The sequence below is a fragment of the Uloborus diversus genome, chromosome 6 (genome assembly GCF_026930045.1).
Source record: "Uloborus diversus isolate 005 chromosome 6, Udiv.v.3.1, whole genome shotgun sequence".
Taxonomy (NCBI): domain Eukaryota; kingdom Metazoa; phylum Arthropoda; class Arachnida; order Araneae; family Uloboridae; genus Uloborus; species Uloborus diversus.
The window spans coordinates 109559773-109581791 of record NC_072736.1 but is presented as its reverse complement, the minus strand read 5'-3'; the positions used below and the strand labels follow the sequence as shown (position 1 = coordinate 109581791).

Below are 22019 nucleotides of genomic sequence, written 5' to 3'. Positions count from 1 at the left end.
TTTGAAAAGAAAAACAAAGAAAAAAAATGATGCGAAATTCGTTTTGATAAGGAATGTCACTGTTGTTGTCCGATTGTTAAAAGATTTGTTTCTCGAAAAATGTTTTTCAAAAGCAGCACCAGAAACATCTATACTTCATCGTAAAATAGCAGACGATGGTTTTTGCGAAAAATATTTTTTTAGGCCTGTGGCCAACCTTATGACAAGTCTTATGTATTTTTAAGTAGCTTAGTCTTTTTATGTAGTTGTTTCGGATTTTTAGAACAAAAAGGTACAGCAAATTGTACTGAAAATTTATTCTGTTTCAATTTGACGGTCATTTAATTGACGCGAACGTTTTGTCGTTGACATCTGATTCCAGAGGATGATCAAAGACGATTAAACTTTCGATGTTTTGAACACGAAAGACTATCGTTTTTTGTTTTTTAAATGCTACTTAACTCCATATTGTCGAAGTGTGTTGTCATTTTTGCAGCTCTAAATGATAAACGTTAAAAATTAAAAAAAAAAAAATGAATAGACCGGAATCGCTGTTTACAAAATATCTTCGCATCTTCATTGTTGTTTGTAGTTATTGGTAAGGATTTTTTTTTTCTTTTTAATATTATTATTAATCTCTCATTTTCTATGTCCCTAAAGGCAGAAGAACAACCTTTCTACAATCAGACAAATGGTCAAATAATTTCAAGTTTTTTTTTAGCTATATGTATTTGCTGCATGAAATATGTTTCTGAAAAGTATTTTTCAACATTTTATGAACTATTGGAAACTACATGTTTTTTTTTTTTTTTTTAATTCAGAATTTTTGGTAGCATTACGATTATTTTGATTGCTTGTCACTAGAATTAAAGGGGTCAATTTGACCCTTGCGAATGTTTATTAGTAACTGATTTTCTATGTTTAAAAACTTTTTAATATTTTCTGACTTTTCTCTAAATAATTGTGCTGTGTGATGATATATAAAGTTTTAAAGGAAAAAAAGGTTTTGTTTTGTAAATAACCCAAACTAGAGATCAGGTCCGGATCTGCGTACTCGCAGACACTGCAGTGTGGAGAGACAAACGTCCTTAAGGGGCTCTACAGTCCAAGAACTTGAAACAAAAAATTTTAAAAACTTGCACTAAGACTTATTAACATTGCATATTTTGTAGCAGGAGGTCCAAAATTTATAGATCTGGGCCTGTTTAAAAATAGAAATACGGGTTGGTGTCCCCTTTGAGAAAAAAGATGTATAAGCAGATTCACTGATGTGGAGACAGTGCAGAAACTTTTAAATGCTTCATAGAACTTCAATACATGAATTTGAAGCATTTATAGGGTTTTCAGGCGTAAGGGGATTATTAGCTGTCTAGTATAAGGGTTTACATATTCATTGTTTGTGATCTAAGACATGGGACTGAAATCTTTCATGTAACTATGCATATTGGTAGGTTTTTGGAAATTATAGAATTTCTGCACTTCAGTTGTAAGTTAACAAGATCTCCATGTTTGCTGTCTGACAAATTTAACTCATTATTGTTGCTAAGGAAAACTTTTACTGGTAACTTTAAGTTTTACTAGAAACTAAATGAAGCCATTGCAAGTGATAAACTTGCGGAAACAAAAGGGCCACTTTTTACTGTATGTTCCTGAAAAGCACTGTACATTCAGAATCAAATTTCAGCCTATCTGTAAACGAAAAGTCAAAATATTTATTGGACAAATTTCTGTATTTAGAAAAAATTAAACAAGTCCAAGTAATCAAAGTTTAGGCTAGAGCATAGTAAATTATTTGTTCCAACCTTATTATAATTACTGCCAAAATAAAATTACAGATGTTTCACTTTCTTCGTTGAAGATTTCAAAATGTAAGAACAAAGAGTTTTAGTAATGTTGGAACAATGAACTGTGCAAAATAAGAAGTTCCAGCTATAGTTTCAAAATTCAAGAAATGAAATTTTTACTTCTGCTTATAATGAAAAAAACCCTCATAATTCTAACATTGTTTCAAAGGTTTTTTTTTGAGCAATCATGATTGCTTATTGCTTTCATTTGACTGTTTTGATGTCCTATCATTTTATTTTCCCACCGCCACCCTCCGGGCGCGGCGCCACCCTCTGCCAGCACCACCCGTCGCGTCGGCCGGCCTCACGATCTGCTCCTCTAGCGAAAACCGTCTCCAGGTTGCGTCCATATCCTACACACACATGCATACATACACACCACCAACACACACGCACACACAAACTCATACACACATACACAAACACATACACATGCATGCATACAGACACCTACACATACACACAAATACACACAACTGCCCACACATTCATGACTGCACACAGACACAAACACACATGCTACACACATACACATACCCCCCCCCCCCCACACACACACATACAAACACACTCATGATTGAGAAAAACATAATTTGAATTCAAGATGACGAAATTCAAATTTATTTATTTATTTTTTGAGCAATCACGATTGCTTATTGCTTTCATTTGACCGTTTTTGGTGTCCGTGCCTTTTTCAACTTAAACCAGGGACACCAGCACCACCGCCCACCGTCCTCTGCTGGCGGCGCGGCGCGACGCGGCTGCTCCGGTTTTGAGCTATCCGATCTCCTGGTCGGAGGCGTCCATGTCCTATACACACGCACGTTCACACACACACGACTTCACACACATACATTCACACACGCCTACGTGCATACACACAGGTCTACGCGCACACACAACTATGCACACGTAGGAGGAGAGGCAGACTTGAGGGGAACAGGAGCCATTTCTAGAAACTAACTCCAATGAGTAGGGTCCTGTCTCAGTTCGCGATTGCAAAAAACATAAGGAACAAATCTGATATACCCCCCTCTTGGCGACTTTTTCCTGTTGGTGCCAAAAAAGCGTCGCCAAGAAAACTATGTATGACGTCATATGTCATACATCGTTCTTAGCGATGCTTTTTTAGCGCCAACAGGAAAAATTCAAATTATGTCATTAATTATTTAATGAAATTAATGCATTAATTTTTTTCCGTTGTTTCTCCGGGATACGAGCCCTCGGTCTCATAGTACTTTCGTAATGAGACCTCGGCTCGCCGGCCCTGCCTCGGTCTCATTACGAAAGTACTATGAGACCTCGGGCTCGCCAGGACCTCGCTGCCGCTCGGTCCGTTATCCCTCCGACTTTTAATCTACATCACAGTCGGATATAAGTCACAGATCTCCTCCGTTCAGTATACAATAAAGTCACAGATTTTATGTGAAATTAACACCATTTTTGTGCTACAAAAATGCCAACCAGACCAAAATACAAACTACCAGAAACACACTAAAAACACAATAATTCAAAATATGTTCACTTACCTTTTTTACTTTTCTTTTACTTCCTCACGTGAGGCAGTGCACATATGTTCCGCTCTTAGGGAAATTATCCCATTTTTTATTATCATTACTTTACAAAAATATTTAAATATAAAATATATATATAAAAAATCTATTTAGGACTCCGGTACGTCCAAACGTTGGACGACCTGACGAAAAAGAAAAAGAAGATTCATTCAAAAATTTCAATTGATACATTTGGACAACATCACAAACCGAACTCATAATTAAAATAGAAAATTCAACTAAATTAACATTAAAAAACAACAAGAAAAAGAATACTCTAAAATAAAGTTTGAATTGAAACTTTATTTTAGAGTATTCAACTTAAAATCTCCCTAAGAGCGGAACATATGAGCACCTACCTCCTACCATACACACACGTGCAAAAAGACAGACTTCGAGAAACTACTTTCCAGCGTTCAAGTTGCAAAACCAGGGTTGCCAAGTTATCGCCTTATTGGCGATTTTCGTATCGAGCGAAAAATTAAAATCTCGCCAAGAGGGGGGCATATCAGAGGAGAGCCAAACATAATTTGGATTCAAAATTTCAGAATTCAAATTAATTTTCTTTTTTTTTTTTGAGCAATCACGATTGCTTATTGTTCTTACTTGACAGTTTTGAATTCCTATGATTTTATTCCCCCCCCCCCCTCCCTCTGCAGCACCACCATCGGCCGGCCGCCTCATGATGCTGCTCCTCTAGCGAAAACCATTTCCAGGTTGCGTCACTTACTAGCCTACACTTTCACATACACCTACACATACCCAAACACCTATACACACAAACACATACACACACATGCATACATACAGACACCTACACATGCACACACACAAACACATACACACAACTACACACACATACAACCCCCCCCCCCACACAAACACACATGCCTACGCACACAAACATACCCCATCCCCCCCCCCCCCACACACGCCTATATGCACACACACACTCGTGATTGCGAAAAACATAATTTGAAATCCAGATGTCAAAGTTCAAATTAATTATTTTTTTTTAATTTTATTTTATTCTATATTTATTTATTTATTATTTTTTTACTACAGCTGTGCTGATAACTTGATGAAATTTTTTTTATGCATTTTTAAAATCAACTGCTACTTATAATGTTATAACTGTCAAACTCTCTTATAAGGAGCGCAGAGGAACTGCAATATTTGCTCATTATAATCGAGTGCTCGTAAAAAACGGGTTTGTGAAAAAACTCATAAATATTTATGCATGCTTGCTTTGTTATTTTTAAATTTCTGTACTGTACCAAAGAAGTTGAGGCTCTCCTCTGATATGCCCCCCTCTTGGCGAGATTTTAATTTTTCGCTCGATACGAAAATCGCCAATAAGGCGATAACTTGGCAACCCTGGTTTTGCAACTTGAACGCTGGAAAGTAGTTTCTCGAAGTCTGTCTTTTTGCACGTGTCTCTGTGGTAGGAGGTAGGTGCTCATATGTTCCGCTCTTAGGGAGATTTTAAGTTGAATACTCTAAAATAAAGTTTCAATTCAAACTTTATTTTAGAGTATTCTTTTTCTTGTTTTTTAATGTTAATTTAGTTGAATTTTCTATTTTAATTATGAGTTCGGTTTGTGATGTTGTCCAAATGTATCAATTGAAATTTTTGAATGAAAAATTGTGAATACAAAAATGAGGATATGTTTGTAAAGTTTTTGGAAATAATTCGCAAAATTAATTGGGTGGAGTACAAAATACAAGTAAAATAAGGTTGTTTTTTTTTGGAATTTTTTTTGTCAAAACAAACATAATTTAAATATTTTTGTAAAGTAATGATAATAAAAAATGGGATAATTTCCCTAAGAGCAGAACATATGTGCACTGCCTCACGTGAGGAAGTAAAAGAAAAGTAAAAAAGGTAAGTGAACATATTTTGAATTATTGTGTTTTTAGTGTGTTTCTGGTAGTTTGTATTTTGGTCTGGTTGGCATTTTTGTAGCACAAAAATGGTGTTAATTTCACATAAAATCTGTGACTTTATTGTATACTGAACGGAGGAGATCTGTGACTTATATCCGACTGTGATGTAGATTAAAAGTCGGAGGGATAACGGACCGAGCGGCAGCGAGGTCCTGGCGAGCCCGAGGTCTCATAGTACTTTCGTAATGAGACCGAGGCAGGGCCGGCGAGCCGAGGTCTCATTACGAAAGTACTATGAGACCGAGGGCTCGTATCCCGGAGAAACAACGGAAAAAAATTAATGCATTAATTTCATTAAATAATTAATGACATAATTTGAATTTTTCCTGTTGGCGCTAAAAAAGCATCGCTAAGAACGATGTATGACATATGACGTCATACATAGTTTTCTTGGCGACGCTTTTTTGGCACCAACAGGAAAAAGTCGCCAAGAGGGGGGTATATCAGATTTGTTCCGAAGTTGATAGTTTGATTTGAACTGTCTTATTCTCTTCCTTGTTATTGTTTTCGAGGATCGTGGAGTCTGAAATACATCCCGAAAATCATTGTAATTTGTATCCATGGTTTCAAAATAGTGTGAAGTTTTTCTGCATTTCAGAAGTTAAGTTTGTGTCAGGCTGTTTAACTTCAAAATATTCACATTTGTTGTTATGGTGGACTCTTTCTTTTTTTCTCTCTCTCTGATGACTTTCAGCTACAACATTCGCGGAAGTATATTTTGGAAATGATATCAGTCTGTTCAACAAATATACAATTTTTAAATGCTTCTCTGCTCCACGAATTTCTAAAAAAGGGCCTATCATCAATTGTTTTCGTGATTTAGATCTTATCTCAAAATTTCCGTTGGGCTCACTAACAGAGTTCGATTATAAAATAAAAAAAAGGTTCTTGACTTGAGCAAGCCCGATTGACAGGGAGCCTGTTACTGGTCATCCATTTTATATTTGAATTAATCAATCATATAAAATATATCGTTAATTTTTTGTTTTTAACTAAGGCATTAATATGAAAATTTTATAATTTAGGTTTGTGTCAATATCTCTTGTATTCATCAACAAATATCTTTTAAGTAGTAAAGAATTTCAGGTCAGTACTTTTTTCTCCCTTTGTTTTATTGTGTTGTGTATGTGCGATCAGTATAGTAAAGGAAAGCTCAATTCCCTTTCCATACAATGTCATTATTTAGAGGGGCATTGAGTGCGATCATTTAAGTATTAGTTAACTGTCCCGACTTGCTCTTTCCCTCCCCCCCCTCAGCCCTTTGCAAACAATTTTTGAAAGCATATACAAGTTATCAGTAAAGTGCATTTCTTGACGTCTATCTAGCATTTTTTGAAGTTTAAATTGGATAGTTATTACTGGCTGATATTTTACTTAACTTTCATGAAATCCAAATCAAGAGTAATTGCACTTTTTCTTCTCTGGCCCAATTTGTTCATCTGCTGTGCATCTATAGTTAAGGCAAACCTATCCTGGCAGCTGCGTAATACTGTAATGAGGATCCACATAGTCTTCATAATGCTGCCAGATTAGGTTTGTCCCAACTATAAGACCAACACCTCTCAAATAGTAGTAATAAAAATTTTTACTAATAATAAAGCTAAAAGTCTCTCTGTCTAGACGTCTGGATCTCTCTCTGTCTGGAGCTCTGTGAGGTGCATATCACCTAGACCGTTCGGCCGATTTTCATGAAATTTGGAAAATTAGTTTGTAGCATAAAAATGTGAACCTCGAAGCAATTTTTCGAAAATTTGATTTTGTTCTTTTTATATTCCAATTTTACGAAAATCTTACCGAGCAAATTATCACAACATGGACGAATAAATTACAAAATTATCATAACATGGAACCGTAACATGGACAAGCAAATGAGTCTAGCAAATTGGAGAGAAATTCATCATCTATTATTTGCAAATATACAAGCAAACCAAATGATCTTTTAATTTTCTACTATGGACAAAGCCGTGCAGGTACCACTAATATATAAATAAAGAAGAAAAGATAGATAATCTTCGAATTAACTTCAGAATATTCATGTGAATACTATTATTTTTAACTCGTAACATTTTATCAGCATATTTGTTGCTAACATGCCAGGGCTCCCCACCTAGGTGGGGTCATGTCACAGACTGCGGCATTGAAATTATTAGGGGGAGGGTGTTTTGATGGGTATTTTCCTCACTTTTTTTTGGGGGGGGGGGCTTTGTGATATTTAAGGCCCCCCTGAATATGCATCTCACATTGGAAGGGAAAAATAATAAAAAGCAAAACTGAAGAAAATGTTACATTTGATTTAACTCTGATGTCAAAGTTTATGTACAGTGCTCTGTTTTAAAAAACATTTTCATCTTCAATAAACTCCTTTTTATTTAGTTTATTAAGCATTATTTCAGAATATAAAACCCGATATATATTATGTTATAAAAGAATGTACAGTTTTTAATACTTTTTGTTATACACCATTAAATGAGCAGATAATAAGATTTGATCGAAAGAAGCTGTGAATAAAATGAAGGCTATGCTCACTAGCAAAGCCTGAAGTTGCCTTCGGGAAGAGGGCAGGGTCATAACAGCCCTTTTAAGTGTAAAAATAGGATTGGTAACATGACTTAAAACCAAGGGGTAGACAATTTAAACCCCCCTTCCCCTTGCTGTACTCTTCATTAAGGTTATTAAATAGAAATTAGTTGTTTAATTTCACTTGCTGATACATTTTTCTGATAATGCGGGCAAGGATAAAAAAAATATTAAAACCTCTCCCATATCCAAAATTTTTAACTTGATTACTGTTTTGTAATACTTTGCACGGTTTCATCAGCTCTTTCTTTCCTTTAATCTAGAAAAATATTACAATTAAGTACAGTATAATTTCAGTTTAACAATTTCCTCAATTTAAGGATACATTTCACTGGTCTGGATTTGACTGCATTGAATGTTCATGCTCCTCGATTTAACAATGTCTTTGATTTAACAATAAATTTTTCCAATCTCTTGACAATTTCATTAAATTGGGGTTATACTGTACTATAAAATCATATTCATGCTGTGTGATAAAATTTAAAAAAAAATTGATGATGTTTTCAGAGGATGTAGTTTCTTTTGCTATTTACAAACATGCTTATCAGGACCAAATTCAGCTCTGTACCACTCATAGACTGATGTGAAATCTGCCGCCCCTCTTCTTCCCCTTAAAAAAAGAAGCAAAACAAACTGGCTTTAAATACCCAATTATCCCCTAAAAGAAATGCTCCCAAAATTAAAACTCTAAAGTAATGCAGGAGTGGTGCTGAGGTTTTTTTATTATCATTACTTATATTTATTTTATTGTGCTGAGATGGGGAAATAACTATTCTGTTATCCAAGCAGTATTTTTAAATATATCTTACTCTCATAAGATAGATGATAATTCATATCATTTAATAAGAAAAAGGTATCAGTCTGAGTAATAAAAGTTAGATGACAAAAAATATATATCTGCTGTGATTTCTATTGATGAGGCTTGTTTGATTATAGACACTTTTCGTTTCAGATTGATGCTCCTTTGTTTATTACTTGCTTCCAATGCATAGTCACTGTTGTTCTTTGTGTGATCTTGAGGGCTTTCACCAGAACATTGCCAACATTATTTTCTTTTCCGGTTATAACTCTCAGTGCTGATATTTTAAAACATGTAAGTGCTATTTTGTTTTATCTTCTCTTTTGCTCATTTTAAATTTAGTCAATTATTAAAAATTTATTCATCTTGTAACTCATGCATTTGTCTTTCTGTTTTTCAATATCAATTTAAAATGACTATGTTCAATATTCACACATTTGTTAACAAATTCTCCAAAGTTTATTCTTAAAAGCCATAGAAAAACTTTTAATATAATCATTTTCTCCCCTACCATAAATTTTGCGCTTTTCATTTAGAAAAAAAAAAAGACTAAACAGCTGTAATTAATCTGAGTGTCATTAAAAACACTCCATAAAAAATATGAGTCATATTAGATGATCAACTAATCCATTTGAACTACATTCTTGAATCCTTAAATGAATCAAAGTTGAAGAGTTTGAGTTAGATAATGGGTTCAAAATTCTAGGAAAAAATTCTTTCTTTTTTGCTTCACAATTTGAAGAATTAGTAACTATCAGTCATTCATTTCCAGTTTATTTCCTTTTTTTTTTTGAAATAACAACATGCATTGAATACATAAAAAGTAGTCGAAAACATGCATTGAATGTTTGAAAAATCCTTATTGGATCTATTGTATCTAATTCTTTACTAGTAATTTACAAATACTAATACAAAAGTGACAACTAGCAAAAGGCTCTGGGACCAGCTGGGCTGATCTTAGTCAATTTATCAATCCCCAATGAAGATCTAGAGTCCTCTTAAAACTATTCAGCCCTATGCAAGTGACAGCTGCTTCTGGTAAACTATTCCAAATGCCTACAACCCCCTTGAAGTAGTTAGTTTTTCTGAATTCAAGATTAGCTTGAGATTTGAAAAACTTAACACAATGACCCCTGGATTTTGCCATCTGTGCAGACATTATTAATATTAAAAGCATTTAAAAAGTACAGTAGATCAATTATCGTGGGCATGTTTAAACTAAAAATATGTATGAGAAAACAAAAGTTGCTCCGCATTGAAATTCATTGATTAAGGGTTATTATTCTACATATTTTATACTGTTACATATACATACAGAAAAAAATATTATGTAAAATATTAACATATATTCTTCCCAGCAATTACTTAAAACAAGATTTTCATAACTCCCACTAAACCCATTTAGCAGGTCTTTGAGGTTGAAAAATCTCTGAGAGTGGTTGCACTAAACTTCTTTCTTATGGTAAGCAAATTTTTTTAACTGATTAATCCATTCTTCTTTGGGAAATAAATCGTGTTTCTTTCAATAGTTCAAATAGGTGTAATTGATGTGATGAAAAGGAAAGATGTGGTAATGTTTCATAGATTGTATTGCATTAGTTTGAAATAATATAAGAACCCATAACTTCACATTTACATATTTATTTACTCTTGTTTTGTTGTTGGTTTGGTTCTGCATCGCAGTCACTTTTGAATTAGTAATGAAACTATGACTTTTGGACAGGTGTTTTGTAATTTCTAGGATATGTACTCTAAATTTAATTACTTCAGTTTTGTTTCTTGCTGGGAATATCGGTGCAGACTGCATAAAGAAATCTGCTCAGGTTTGTTTTCCCTTAAAGTTTTACTTTACAAAGCATTTTCTCCTCCAAATTTAATCCAACTTCCGACTACTATATAAGGCCCAATAATGTTTTTTTTTTAATTGTAATCTTCTGCCTATGTAACTCATCGGTGATCATATGAACTAAGCAGACTTAGATAAAATGAAAAGCTTTCTGCGAACACAAATCCTAACTGGAAAAATTTCTGCAAATAATTATTTTGCCTAACTCACCCTTGAATAAAAATTAAATTTATATTCAAATATGAAAAAGACAAAAATAAAAGTGCTTTAAATCATTAAATCATTTAATTTTTTTTTGCAATAACATATAGTTTGCTTATTTTTCACCAACTGAAGAAAACTGCCAAAACCATTATTTTTTTTTTACACATGTGCTTTAAAAGGCTTTTGGAGAAAGGCTTTAACAGAAATAAATTCTGGATTTTTCTTAAAAATTCCCTTTAAAAAAAATATTTTTTTTTTTTTTAAATCAACGGGTAGCAGTTTGAAAAAAAATTTCTGCAGAGCCAAAAATTTTCTGCGAACTCCGTTCGCGCGTTCGTCTATATCATGTAAGATTGGAACTAAGGATGATTATCTGTGATCTTTTATGATTTTCCTTGTATAAATATTGTGTAAATATTGTTGCATGGATGGTTAACTTTTACAAATGCCAACAACTCTGTCAACGTAATGATTTTTCTTGATTGCAAGATTAGCTTGGAGTTTAAAAAGCTAAAAACTATGACCCCTGTTTTTAGAAGTTTACCCCATGAACATCTTCCTTTTCAATGAAATTAATTAACTGGATCATATCCCCTCTTACTCTTCCTCGCTCATGACTATATATATTTTAGCATTCAAAGCCTGGAATCATAACTTAAACTAGAAAGCCCAATCACTAACCTTGTAGACCTCTTTTGAACCCTTTCCAATAAATGAATGTCTTTCTCAAGATCTCTAGTTAAGGAGACGAAAACTGAACAGCATACTCCAAATGAGGTCTTACCAAACTTCTGTACAAAGAAAAGCTTTCTTAGAATTGTGTCATATAGACCAATTAAAAAACCCCAACATTCTGTTGGCTTTATTGCTTGAAATACTGTACTGCTGACTAAATTTAAAGCCTGGAATGATTGAGGAGACACTCCGATCAATAACTGCTTCTTCTTGACTTAAGATAGATCCCTGTAAATTTTCTAAAAACAATCCTGTACAATGTTATAAAAACAAAAATTAAAGAAATAAGCTAAAGCTAAAAAAAAAATAATAATAATAAAAATGAATAGCTTGCATAACTACTATTATCATTATTTTCCAAAGTTATTTCTTCAAATAATACTAATTGCTTTGCATTTATTTTTGTTGCAGGTGTTACCTTTGTCTGTCATTTTTGTTGCAATGATAACCTTTAACAATTTATGCCTTAAACATGTTGGAGTTCCTTTTTATTATATTGGCAGATCACTGACAACTGTTTTCAATGTTGTAAGTACCCTTCAGGAATATGCTTTTCAGCTGTTTCATTAGGAATGTTGTTTTTCTGTGGTATTTGCTTTTTTAATATTGAAAGAAGTGATAGTGTTTTTTTTTTTTTTTTTTTTTTGAAATTGAATAACATTTTATTTTTAACATAAAAAGAAAGAAGCTTGTTATATTTTTAAAATTTTTGTTTAAAAATGTGCCGATTATGTGCCTTATTATGTTCACTGTTCTTTTTAAACATGCATTATGAAACAGACACTAATGTAGCATGCGTGATCTGTTTGGGTGTCTTTTTGTTTAAAACTTTCTAGTTTCACTTCTATTGTTTTAAAACAAACATCACAAAAATTCTTTTTGAAACATGATATAAAATATTAAACACTAAATGATATAATTACTAAGCACTAAAACAATGACTTTTTTTTCATTAACAAGAAGTTTAAATTTAAAAAATCATTATTAAATGGGTGGATTCACATATCTCTAAAAAGATTCGCATTATGCCCAAAACTTCATTAGTGTTCTTAAGTGATGTACAGTAGAAGACCGTCATAAAGCACACCTTGGAACCAGAGCATTTGCGTTATACAGGTTTTTGCATTATATAGATCATTTCACAAATTTTGAAACCTATTCAGAATTTATCTATTAGCACTTTAGAGTGAGTTTTATCTGCAATGAGCATTAAAGCACTTATACTACAATTAGTCATTCACAAATATGTTTCACAATCAAAAGAAAGTGAATTTCTGCTAGCTCCATGGTTTGCATAACAGCTGCATTTTTCAAGAGACATCTGGTATTTTCTGTTTCCAGTGAGTACTCATTTTCATTTAAAAGCTTTGAATTAAGATGGAAACATGAAAAACTGTTTCAAAACAATATTTATGTTTGCAAAGAAAAACAGGGTTTTTTTTAAACTTCAAAACCTATTGTTTACTTCTGAAAAGTTGTATGGTGTATAGATAATTGCGTTATATAAGTCGGCATTATAAAGGTATTCTACTATATTAGTCTTTTTTCCCCAGAAAAGCTTTTAATGCCTTATTTAAATCCTTTAACTGTTACATATTCAAAATTTGGGTTTTAACTCTACCAGTTTAAGTTAGCAAATAATAACAATAATAAAACTTGTTTTTTGGTTTATTTTCGAGTTAGCAAGAAAACTTTTATTTTTTCCATGCATCACTAATTGGCATAACATACAGGTTAACTTTGCCATCATTTTTGACTTCAATTAAGTTGGAACATGAAAATCTTGAATCCTGCTTAGTATTTGAAAAGAAAGTATTTTATATCTTGATATTTTGTGTGTGAAAGAATATCTCATTGCAGATAAACATACAATAATCATATTAGTTGCAGCATAATAGTTTATTTATACAGTTATACAAATACAAATACAAAAGTGACGACCAGCAACAGGCTCTGGGTCCAGCTAGACTGGTCCTAGTCAATTTACAATCCCCAGTGAAGATCAATGGCCCTCTTAAAACTATCTACTCCCTTGCTCATTACCACCTCTTCCGGTAAACTGTTCCAAGGTTCCACTACCCTGCTATAATAATAATTTTTCCTAATATCCATGTTAGCCTGAGATTTAAATAGCTTAAAACAATGACCCCTTGTCCTGCTTTCAGTGCTAAACTTCAGCCCCGTAACATCTTTCATTTTAGTAAATTTAAACAACTGAATCATGTCCCCTCGGTCTCTTCTTTGCTCAAGACTGTACATTTTTAACCTTCTAAGCCTGGAATCATAGTCTAAGTGAGAAAGTCCATTTATTAGCCTTGTAGCTCGCCTTTGAACCCTTTCCAATACATTAATGTCTTTTTTAAGATAAGGAGACCAAAACTGAACAGCATACTCCAAATGAGGTCTTACCAAACTTCTATATAAGGGCAGAAGAACTTCTTTAGATTTGTTTGAAATAGATCAATTGATAAACCCAAGCATCTTATTGGCCTTGTTACTAGCAATGCTACACTGTTGGCTAAAAACATTCATGATTTAGTTGCATGAGCTTTCAATTAACATTTTGCCCTAATTTTATAAAATTAGTTTTACACATTTCCTTTCTTTCATTCCAAGAAAAAGAAAACTCTTGTGAACCTTGATCTTCCTCAGAATTACTTCCTATTCGTTTCTCCAAAGTTTTCTAATTTTTAAGTCTTAGGATTTTCAGGTGTTTTTTTGGATCCTTCTCAACTTGGGCTTGTTTCTTTTCTGATCTGTTTGATTTAGTCAAAGAATTTGGTTTGTACTTTGTTTTCATCCAGTTTTGTTACTTGTCTAGCCTATTTTATTCTGTGTATTGTTTTGAGCTTGATATATTATATGAACTTTTACACAAATTCTTTCTGAATTCTAATGTAACTATTCTTCAAACATTTTACATCTTAATCCTACCAAAAGTATAACTTAAACATTACTACTCATGTACCAGACATGGTATCATAATTTTGATGTATTTCACTGGTAAAAATTTATTTATCACAGTACTCTTCACTCCAAGCTCATTCTCACTGAATGGAGATAGTACCCATTCTTCGGCTGAGAAAAGTTGGGTATTTTCTAACCAATTCACAGTATGCTGCTAGAATTTGAAGAGCTTGCACATTGCACAGAGTAAAGTTTTCTCGGTATATCAACAACATACTCTTCATTTCTTCTTAGTTCTGCTTATTTTAGTGAAATAACCTAAAACAGTAACATAAAACATAACACTAATCTGTTAAATAAAATGCATTCAAATGATAGACTGTCTTTGAGAACCTACATGGCTCCCTTAATCAGGGTCAAACATATAATCTCAATCTACTTCATGGCATTAGAAGGAGTTGTTTCTCTTGGAAACAGTTTGGCCCTTTATAAATTTTATTCTCCCCCATTTAAGGTAGCCATCTAATTTATTATTCTGTGTAATTCGAAAAGTAATGGCTTCATAATTTTTTATGAAAAATCAAAGTTTGAGAAATCATTAACCACAAATTAAAATTTGTTTTTCTGTGTACTTTCTAGGTTCTTACATTTACTCTCTTACATCAGAAGGTATCATTTCAAGCTATTTTATGCTGTGCAGTTATAATATTTGGTTTTGGCTTGGGTGTAAATCAGGAAGGAGTTACTGGTAAGGTTGAATTTTTGTTCATTAAAAATAGTTTCTTGTCAATTATGTATCTAAACATATTTCAGTACTTTCTTACAAAATCCAAGTTTCGTGGCAAATTAACCTGGAGTGTATATTTTATTTTTGTTTTATTATTTATTAGTTGATTTTACCTGATTTCATTTCAAGTTTTTGCTTGAATAACAAAGTTCAATATGTAAAATTATTTTTTTTAAAAAACCCTCCCATGAAAAACAGATTAAGTACTAAATTGTGGATATTTAATAGAACAATCAGTTTGATAAAGGTGATGAATGATAATGAAAAAAAAGAAGAAACATCCAGCATCTAGCCCCTGGTATTCACATTTGAATTTCGAATTCTTGAATTCAAATTCTATTTTTTGCAGTCACAAGTTAGGATAGAACTCTACTTGTTGAGCTTCTTGTTTCTACAAATAGAATAGAATGGAAATGAAAAAGAAATTCGCACATGTCTGATGACTGGTGATTTTCTAGATTCAGCAATTAAAGGCATATCCATAAAAAAGAAATGGCAATGAGGATACTGTAATAAAGATACAAATTTTATGACCAATTTGCACTTGCATACTCATCATAAAGATTATATTTACAGCAGATACCAGTATGGTATTTTTATTTCTTATCGATCTTAAAGGATGGGAATAAGTAATCTGGAAATTTTGTATTTAGATAAAGTTTTGCATTTAAGCTCATCTATACATGATTTTACCAAAAAAAAAAAACTGCTTCAAATAAGCCTTGAATGAACGTAGACAATTGGTAACCTTGGCGACAAAAATTAGTCCCTCTAAATAAATAATTAAAGCAATGAGCTAGATTTTTTCTCATCCTCATAGTAATCTGAAAAGATATAGGAAGATAAAAAATGGTCAGATGAGGTAAAAGGGCAGTAAGTCATTGCTCAAAAAACACATATATGCACACAGTACAGCACATTTTTTAAAAGTAAATACCACTGCTCAAAATGTGTGGTATCTGAGATAGGCTGTTTTCTCTGCAGTAAAATTGCATATGTAGAGAAACAATATTCAATAGAGAACATATATTTAATGTGATTCCATTAAGAATTTACATATTTCTTTTGTGTCAAGTTTTCTGCCATTCATAATTCTAAATTAAGTTTCCTCAGTGGAACAACCAGTTTGATAAAAATAATGAGTGAAAAGAACTACACAGTAGGGTTCTTCTCCAGAAAAAGTATTTTTGAACAAAAATGTTTTTCAATTTTGAAACCTATTATTTTCTTTTCTTTTTTTCCATTCGTACATGAAAGTGTTACCTACTAGAAATAACCATAAACAATGACCCAGCTGTTCCAATTATTTTACTCATGAATAAAAAAAAAATTAAAAATGCCTTGTTCACGAGGAAAAAAAAGAAAAACACTTTTAATATATAAAAATCAAGAGCAATTTAATATCAAAGTAGTAATTTTGTTAATCGTACAAACAATCGACTATTTTAATGATTAGTGGGAACATAATAGTAAGCTCTCTTAACTAATGTACAGCTTAATTAGTAGTTTCAAATGTGTGTTAAAAAATAGTATTCAGTAAATTTGAGGATATACTGGCAAATTATAATTTTGTTAGAATGCCTATTATTGATGTATTTCCCCTCCATCATTTATTTTAACCTCAGAAATAATGACATTGATAAGGTCTGTCATAGAGGTGAGGAATTTTCCATTAATATAGGCCTAATAGATACATTTTTCAGGGATTTTTTTTTCTTCATTGCTACAATCTGCACATATGTTAAGCACATGAAAACATGTTCACTTCTTTTTTTACATTAATTTACATCCCTGAAATTCAATTTCACGGAGGTGAGAAGTCAGAATAATCACACTAAGTTTTTAAAGCAAAATCTATCTACTTGTTTTTCAACAAAAATCTCACAACTTCAACTATGGCTGAAAATAAATAAGGGGGCTCCCTTGTATCATATAAAATAAAATTTGATGTCATTATTGCCACGTTTTAATGAGGAATGGCATTTTGTGTTTTGGTAACGGAGGTGAAAGTTTGTTTTAGTGGGACAAGAAGTCATGTCACACAATAAACTAAAACGCAATATTAAAAAATTAAATATACTGAAACAATTAGTATTTGAGACACTTGTGAAAGGAATAATAAATAAGTATATAATTTTAATTAAACAAGTTATTAAGCAACATAAAGTCACACAAGGTGTATGAAATGCCAGGGAGGTGAGAATTCACATGTTGTGAATCAAAAATATACTAGAATAAAAATTATTAGTAAAAAATTGTTGGTAGGTTTAAATAGATATATTTTTGATGAAATTAAAGATCATTGTTAAATGAATTGTTCCTTAACCTTTTTACTGTAAAAGGCGTGTGACAGTAAAGTTACACTTTTTGAAGAATGACCCAGTAGCGCAAACTTTTGAGAAAAATTATCATTTCCCAAAATGCAGTGCAGTTAGGCTAGGCTGTATTCTCCGTTTTAGTACTACATTAACAGAGATAACACATTTCTGTTATTGAGAATTGTAAATAATAAATTGTGTTTATTCAGTGCAATAATCAGTGCGATAAAAGTAGTAAATGAAAAGAATCACACAACAGAGTAACTTTAAAATATATATATATATCATTGCTCAAAATATAGTGTGGCAAGGATAGGCAGTTTTCTTTGCATTGATACTACAATGGCAAAGAAACAACTTTTACAGAAGTTGGTTGCTTAGTTTTATTAAGAATTAATGTACAAGAAGAAGGGTTTTATATATATTTTCTGCCATTGAGAATAATTGTAAATACTAAATTCTGTTTATTCAGTGCAACAATCAGTATGAATTATGGTAATAAACAAAAAGAACCACACAGCTAAGCAAATTTTTGTAAAGGAAATAGCATTACTTAAAATGTGGCTGCAAGGGTAGGCTGTTTTCTCTGCATTAATACTGCATTTGCAAAGAAACAACTTTTACAGAATTCATTTAGTTTTATTTAAAATTAACATACAAGATGAAATTTCTTACGTGTCATTCTTTATAACTTTGTTAAAGTAAAAAATTAATAAAACTTTCTAAAAAATCCCTAACTGTCCAAAAAGTACAGATCAAAGGGTGTGTATGTACATATGAGGCAGTGAGAAGCAAAGGGGTGTAAGTGGCAAAATTAAAAATTTGGAGTTAACCAGTACACATGGTAGGTGAACCTCTCCTCTGTCTTGGTTGCAAGAGATGGTATTAGTAGCCCTGGTAGTTAATGCAATACAGCATGATTTAGAAAAAAAAATGCAATGAAAGCCTACCTAGGCTGTTATCTTTAAACGCATATTGCTCAAAACTGTCCACTTACATCCCTTTGCTTCTCACTGCCTTATATGTTCAACACCAGTAATACTTAAATGATTTAAATTTATTGTTTATTTGTCATTTAGGTTCTCTGTCATTCCTTGGTGTTATTTATGGAGTATTAGCTAGCTTCTTTGTTTCTCTATACTCAATCTATATGAAGAAAATTTTGCCAGCTGTGGAAGGAAATATATGGAGACTAACATATTACAACAATATTAATGCTACTTTTCTTTTTCTTCCATTAATGTTTATTTTTGGAGAGTTCAAAACAGTGCTTGATTTCCAGTTGATAGATAATTTATACTTTTGGATTTTGATGGTGATTGGCGGAGCTTTTGGATTTGCGATTTCCTATGTTACTGGTCTTCAAATAAAGGTAGGACAATTTTGTGTTTGATTTTCCAAAAATACAAAGAATTGATTGTACATACATAGACAGGGGCGTGTACTGAAATTTTGGAGCCCGTCACAAATGACTTTTCCGGGCCTTTCTCCATATTGTTTAACCCTATATTTCACCCCTAGTTTTAAAAATATTGCCCCCCCCCTTCAGAATCAGACTTAGGCCAACAGATGTCCCTTCTCCACCCCCCCCCCTTTTCTGTGTAAGCTCCTGTACATAGATACTACAGCTGCCCAACAAGAGAGGAATTTTAGGGTTATGCTCAGGGCCTCTGAAGTTAATGGAAGCTCAGTCTCATTTCAGCCCCCACCCCCAATTTTTGGTTGGGGATTTTTTGTTTGGAACAAATTTCACTAATGCTACAAATAATTTTTCTGAAAATGTTCCAGCTGATTAAAGTACATTTTTAATAGCATATAGAAACTTGGCACATTATATGTGCTTGCACTTAATTCTATACTTAGTTGCTGAATTAAATTTATCACCAAATACGGCCCTCTGAAAATTCTGAGAAGCTCACGCTTCCTGAGCCTTTTCAAAAACTAGGCCCTGGTTATGCTCCCCTCCTCAAATCCGTGGCTGGAGAGAGTCATATTGCTATATTCTCGTATGTATAAGGATTATAATGAACCTGCAGTCTCCCTCAACCTATGATACAGTTCTGGTTGTGCTCCTAGTATATTCAACTTTTTAGTTTTAAATGAAAATATTATAGTTCTTATTTTTAAAAAAAATACTAAAAAATACTCATTTTAACATTATAAGAACAGGAACTTTTTGAACCAATGAAAATTGGTACTATGTGTGGGAACATGTGAATTATGGGATATTTTGATTAGGGTTTCGCTACTACTTCTGCAGCTTTGTACTGGTGATTTGAAAGTCATTTAATGAATCTCTTGAATTCGTCTAATCAAAATGTACAGCTTACTGTGAACAATATGTAACCATAACTCCACATTACTGTTACTTAAAAAAAAAAAAAAAAAACAATAAACTAGAAAATCGCCTGTCAAGGTATGAGGGGTGAAAAACTGCTTCAACAATTGAACGAAGCCATTGCCTGTTTGGCGATGTTTTGATAGTTGAAATTGTAACCCTAACTCCAGTGCATTAACCTTTAACTCCAATAGGTAGTGTTCATTGTTGACCATTTTTTCGTTTCTTCATTCCTCTGAAATGACACAGCCTTACCAGTAAAACAGCTAAGTTACCGGATTGAGTTCAGCCTCGTCATAATAAAGCCTTTCCTGCATGTTAAACATTACCAAAACATATTATCAAATTATCATGCCGTGGCACGAGCTGCATTGTTGAAACAGGCGCGTTACTCGACCATGGGCAGTTATAGATATTAGGATTGTTACTGGAAATAATTTTCATCTGTTTTATGTTTTTCTTTACAATTTTTGATGTAATTTAACTTTTTGTGAAACTTTAAATAATTTAAGAAGCAATTTTTTCCAAAGCAATGAATTGGGGGAGGGGGTTGTTATTCCCGATGCAAAACAGCCCATATGTACTCTGAACTTCTGAAAAAATAATAGAATACAATAGTCATTCTAATTCAGACTTTTTTGTTATCTTTCAGGTCACTTCACCTCTTACTCATAATATAAGTGGAACAGCCAAAGCCTGTGCCCAAACAGTTATGGCTGTAATGTGGTTTGAAGAATCCAAAACTTTCATGTGGTGGATTAGTAATTCTGTTGTCCTTTTTGGATCAGCAGCTTATACAAGAGTGCGGCAGTTAGAAATGGTGACTGAGCACAGAAAACTCAGGCAGCAAAAAGACGTAGAAAATCCAAATTCTTAGAGCTACTAAATTTGCAATTATTAAGTGAGAGTACAAAAAGACTAATAGAAAAAATATGAATGGATTAAAACGTACAATAAAACTTATACTTTGAAATTTATACATAACACCATATCATGGATAAGTCAGTACGGATGTAGGAATAGTGTTTCTTGTAAGTATTCGTATTTTATGAGCACTTGGTGTCTCTAAGAATAATAAGAGACATATTTGAGCTATGCAGCTAATAAATTTATCTGCATATGATGGTGTGTGTGTGTAAAGCCTCTCTTTAGAGACCATCTTATGTTCCAGCAGAAACTAGTTATAGAGTGTCTCATTAGAAACTCTGCTACAATGAATATTGAATGCTTTCGGTAAAATTATGAATAGAGCATTGCGAAGTCATAAATATCAACAATTTTCCATACAATATACAATGCTAAACTCATAGTGGTACTGTTAATAAATTTTTTGAAGAACAGTGTATTGAGGATCAAACTTGGTTTGGGCTCTGTCACATAAAGCGACTGTAAGTAGAAAAGTCAAAAAGGCTAAAAAATAAATTATTTTAAAATGATTAGTTTTTCTTCAAAGGTAGTTTGTAGTGCTTTTATTTTATTTTACCTTATGAGGAAGTATTACAGTGGCAGCCTGGGAGTCTCTTGGGCTGCTTTCTCCACTTTTCCAAAAAAAAAAAGGGGGGGGGGGGTATGAAAAATTGCTATTTTTGGTAGGGTTTGAAACAATCTACTTGCTGCTTAAAGTCAGAAGTCAAAAGAGTTTTGCTTGAATAATAAAAGTAAGACTTGAGAGAAGTTGTAGTATCTGTATTTGTAAAAATGTTTACTTCAAACTGAAATAGAAAAAAAAGAAAATCAAATTTTAGAAATAATGCTTCGAGGTGCACTCACCAATCCTTCTAATTAATTTTGGGTTGAACTTATAAAAAAGGTGATTGAAATGTCTTGGATTGTCACAAAATAGGCTGATGTTCTTACTTTTTTATTTGCCAAGTTTTCATATAATTAAAATTCCAATCACATATTATAATAAAAGGACTTCCATGTGTTATATAGGTGTAACTTAGAATGGCAAAAGGAGGATAGAAATATCTGCTGAATACTTCTGAAAGGAATTTTATCTAAAAATGTGTTTTTTTTTATATATATATATATTCTGAGACATATTAAGAAAAAAAAGTACATGCGTTGTATATTTTATTAAAATCAGTAATATATGCTAAATTTTATTTTTGTCATTGAAATAAGGTTGATGCAAAAACACTTTTGATGAGATATTTGGACCGCCATGACACAGGTTGTGCAT

General features: G+C 32.5%; 1 protein-coding gene across 1 annotated transcript; it reads left to right on the top strand.

The window, feature by feature from the left end:
• Positions 1-155: 155 nt before the first annotated feature.
• LOC129223873 (GDP-fucose transporter 1-like) lies at positions 156-21250 on the top strand. Its single transcript, XM_054858240.1, has 7 exons — positions 156-577; positions 6349-6409; positions 8853-8993; positions 11896-12012; positions 15031-15139; positions 18576-18868; positions 20487-21250. Exons 1-7 carry the CDS (start codon positions 513-515, stop codon positions 20709-20711), a joined length of 1011 nt encoding a protein of 336 aa, XP_054714215.1. The 5' UTR covers positions 156-512; the 3' UTR covers positions 20712-21250.
• Positions 21251-22019: the final 769 nt, after the last annotated feature.

Bases quoted from the DNA above. Each gene is read 5' to 3' on its own strand.
- LOC129223873 (XM_054858240.1), top strand. From the start codon at position 513: ATGAATAGACCGGAATCGCTGTTTACAAAATATCTTCGCATCTTCATT. The intron at 578-6,348 runs GTAAGGATTTTT...TTTATAATTTAG, and splicing joins ATTGTTGTTTGTAGTTATTG to GTTTGTGTCAATATCTCTTG. The intron at 8,994-11,895 runs GTAAGTGCTATT...TTTTTGTTGCAG, and splicing joins GTGCTGATATTTTAAAACAT to GTGTTACCTTTGTCTGTCAT.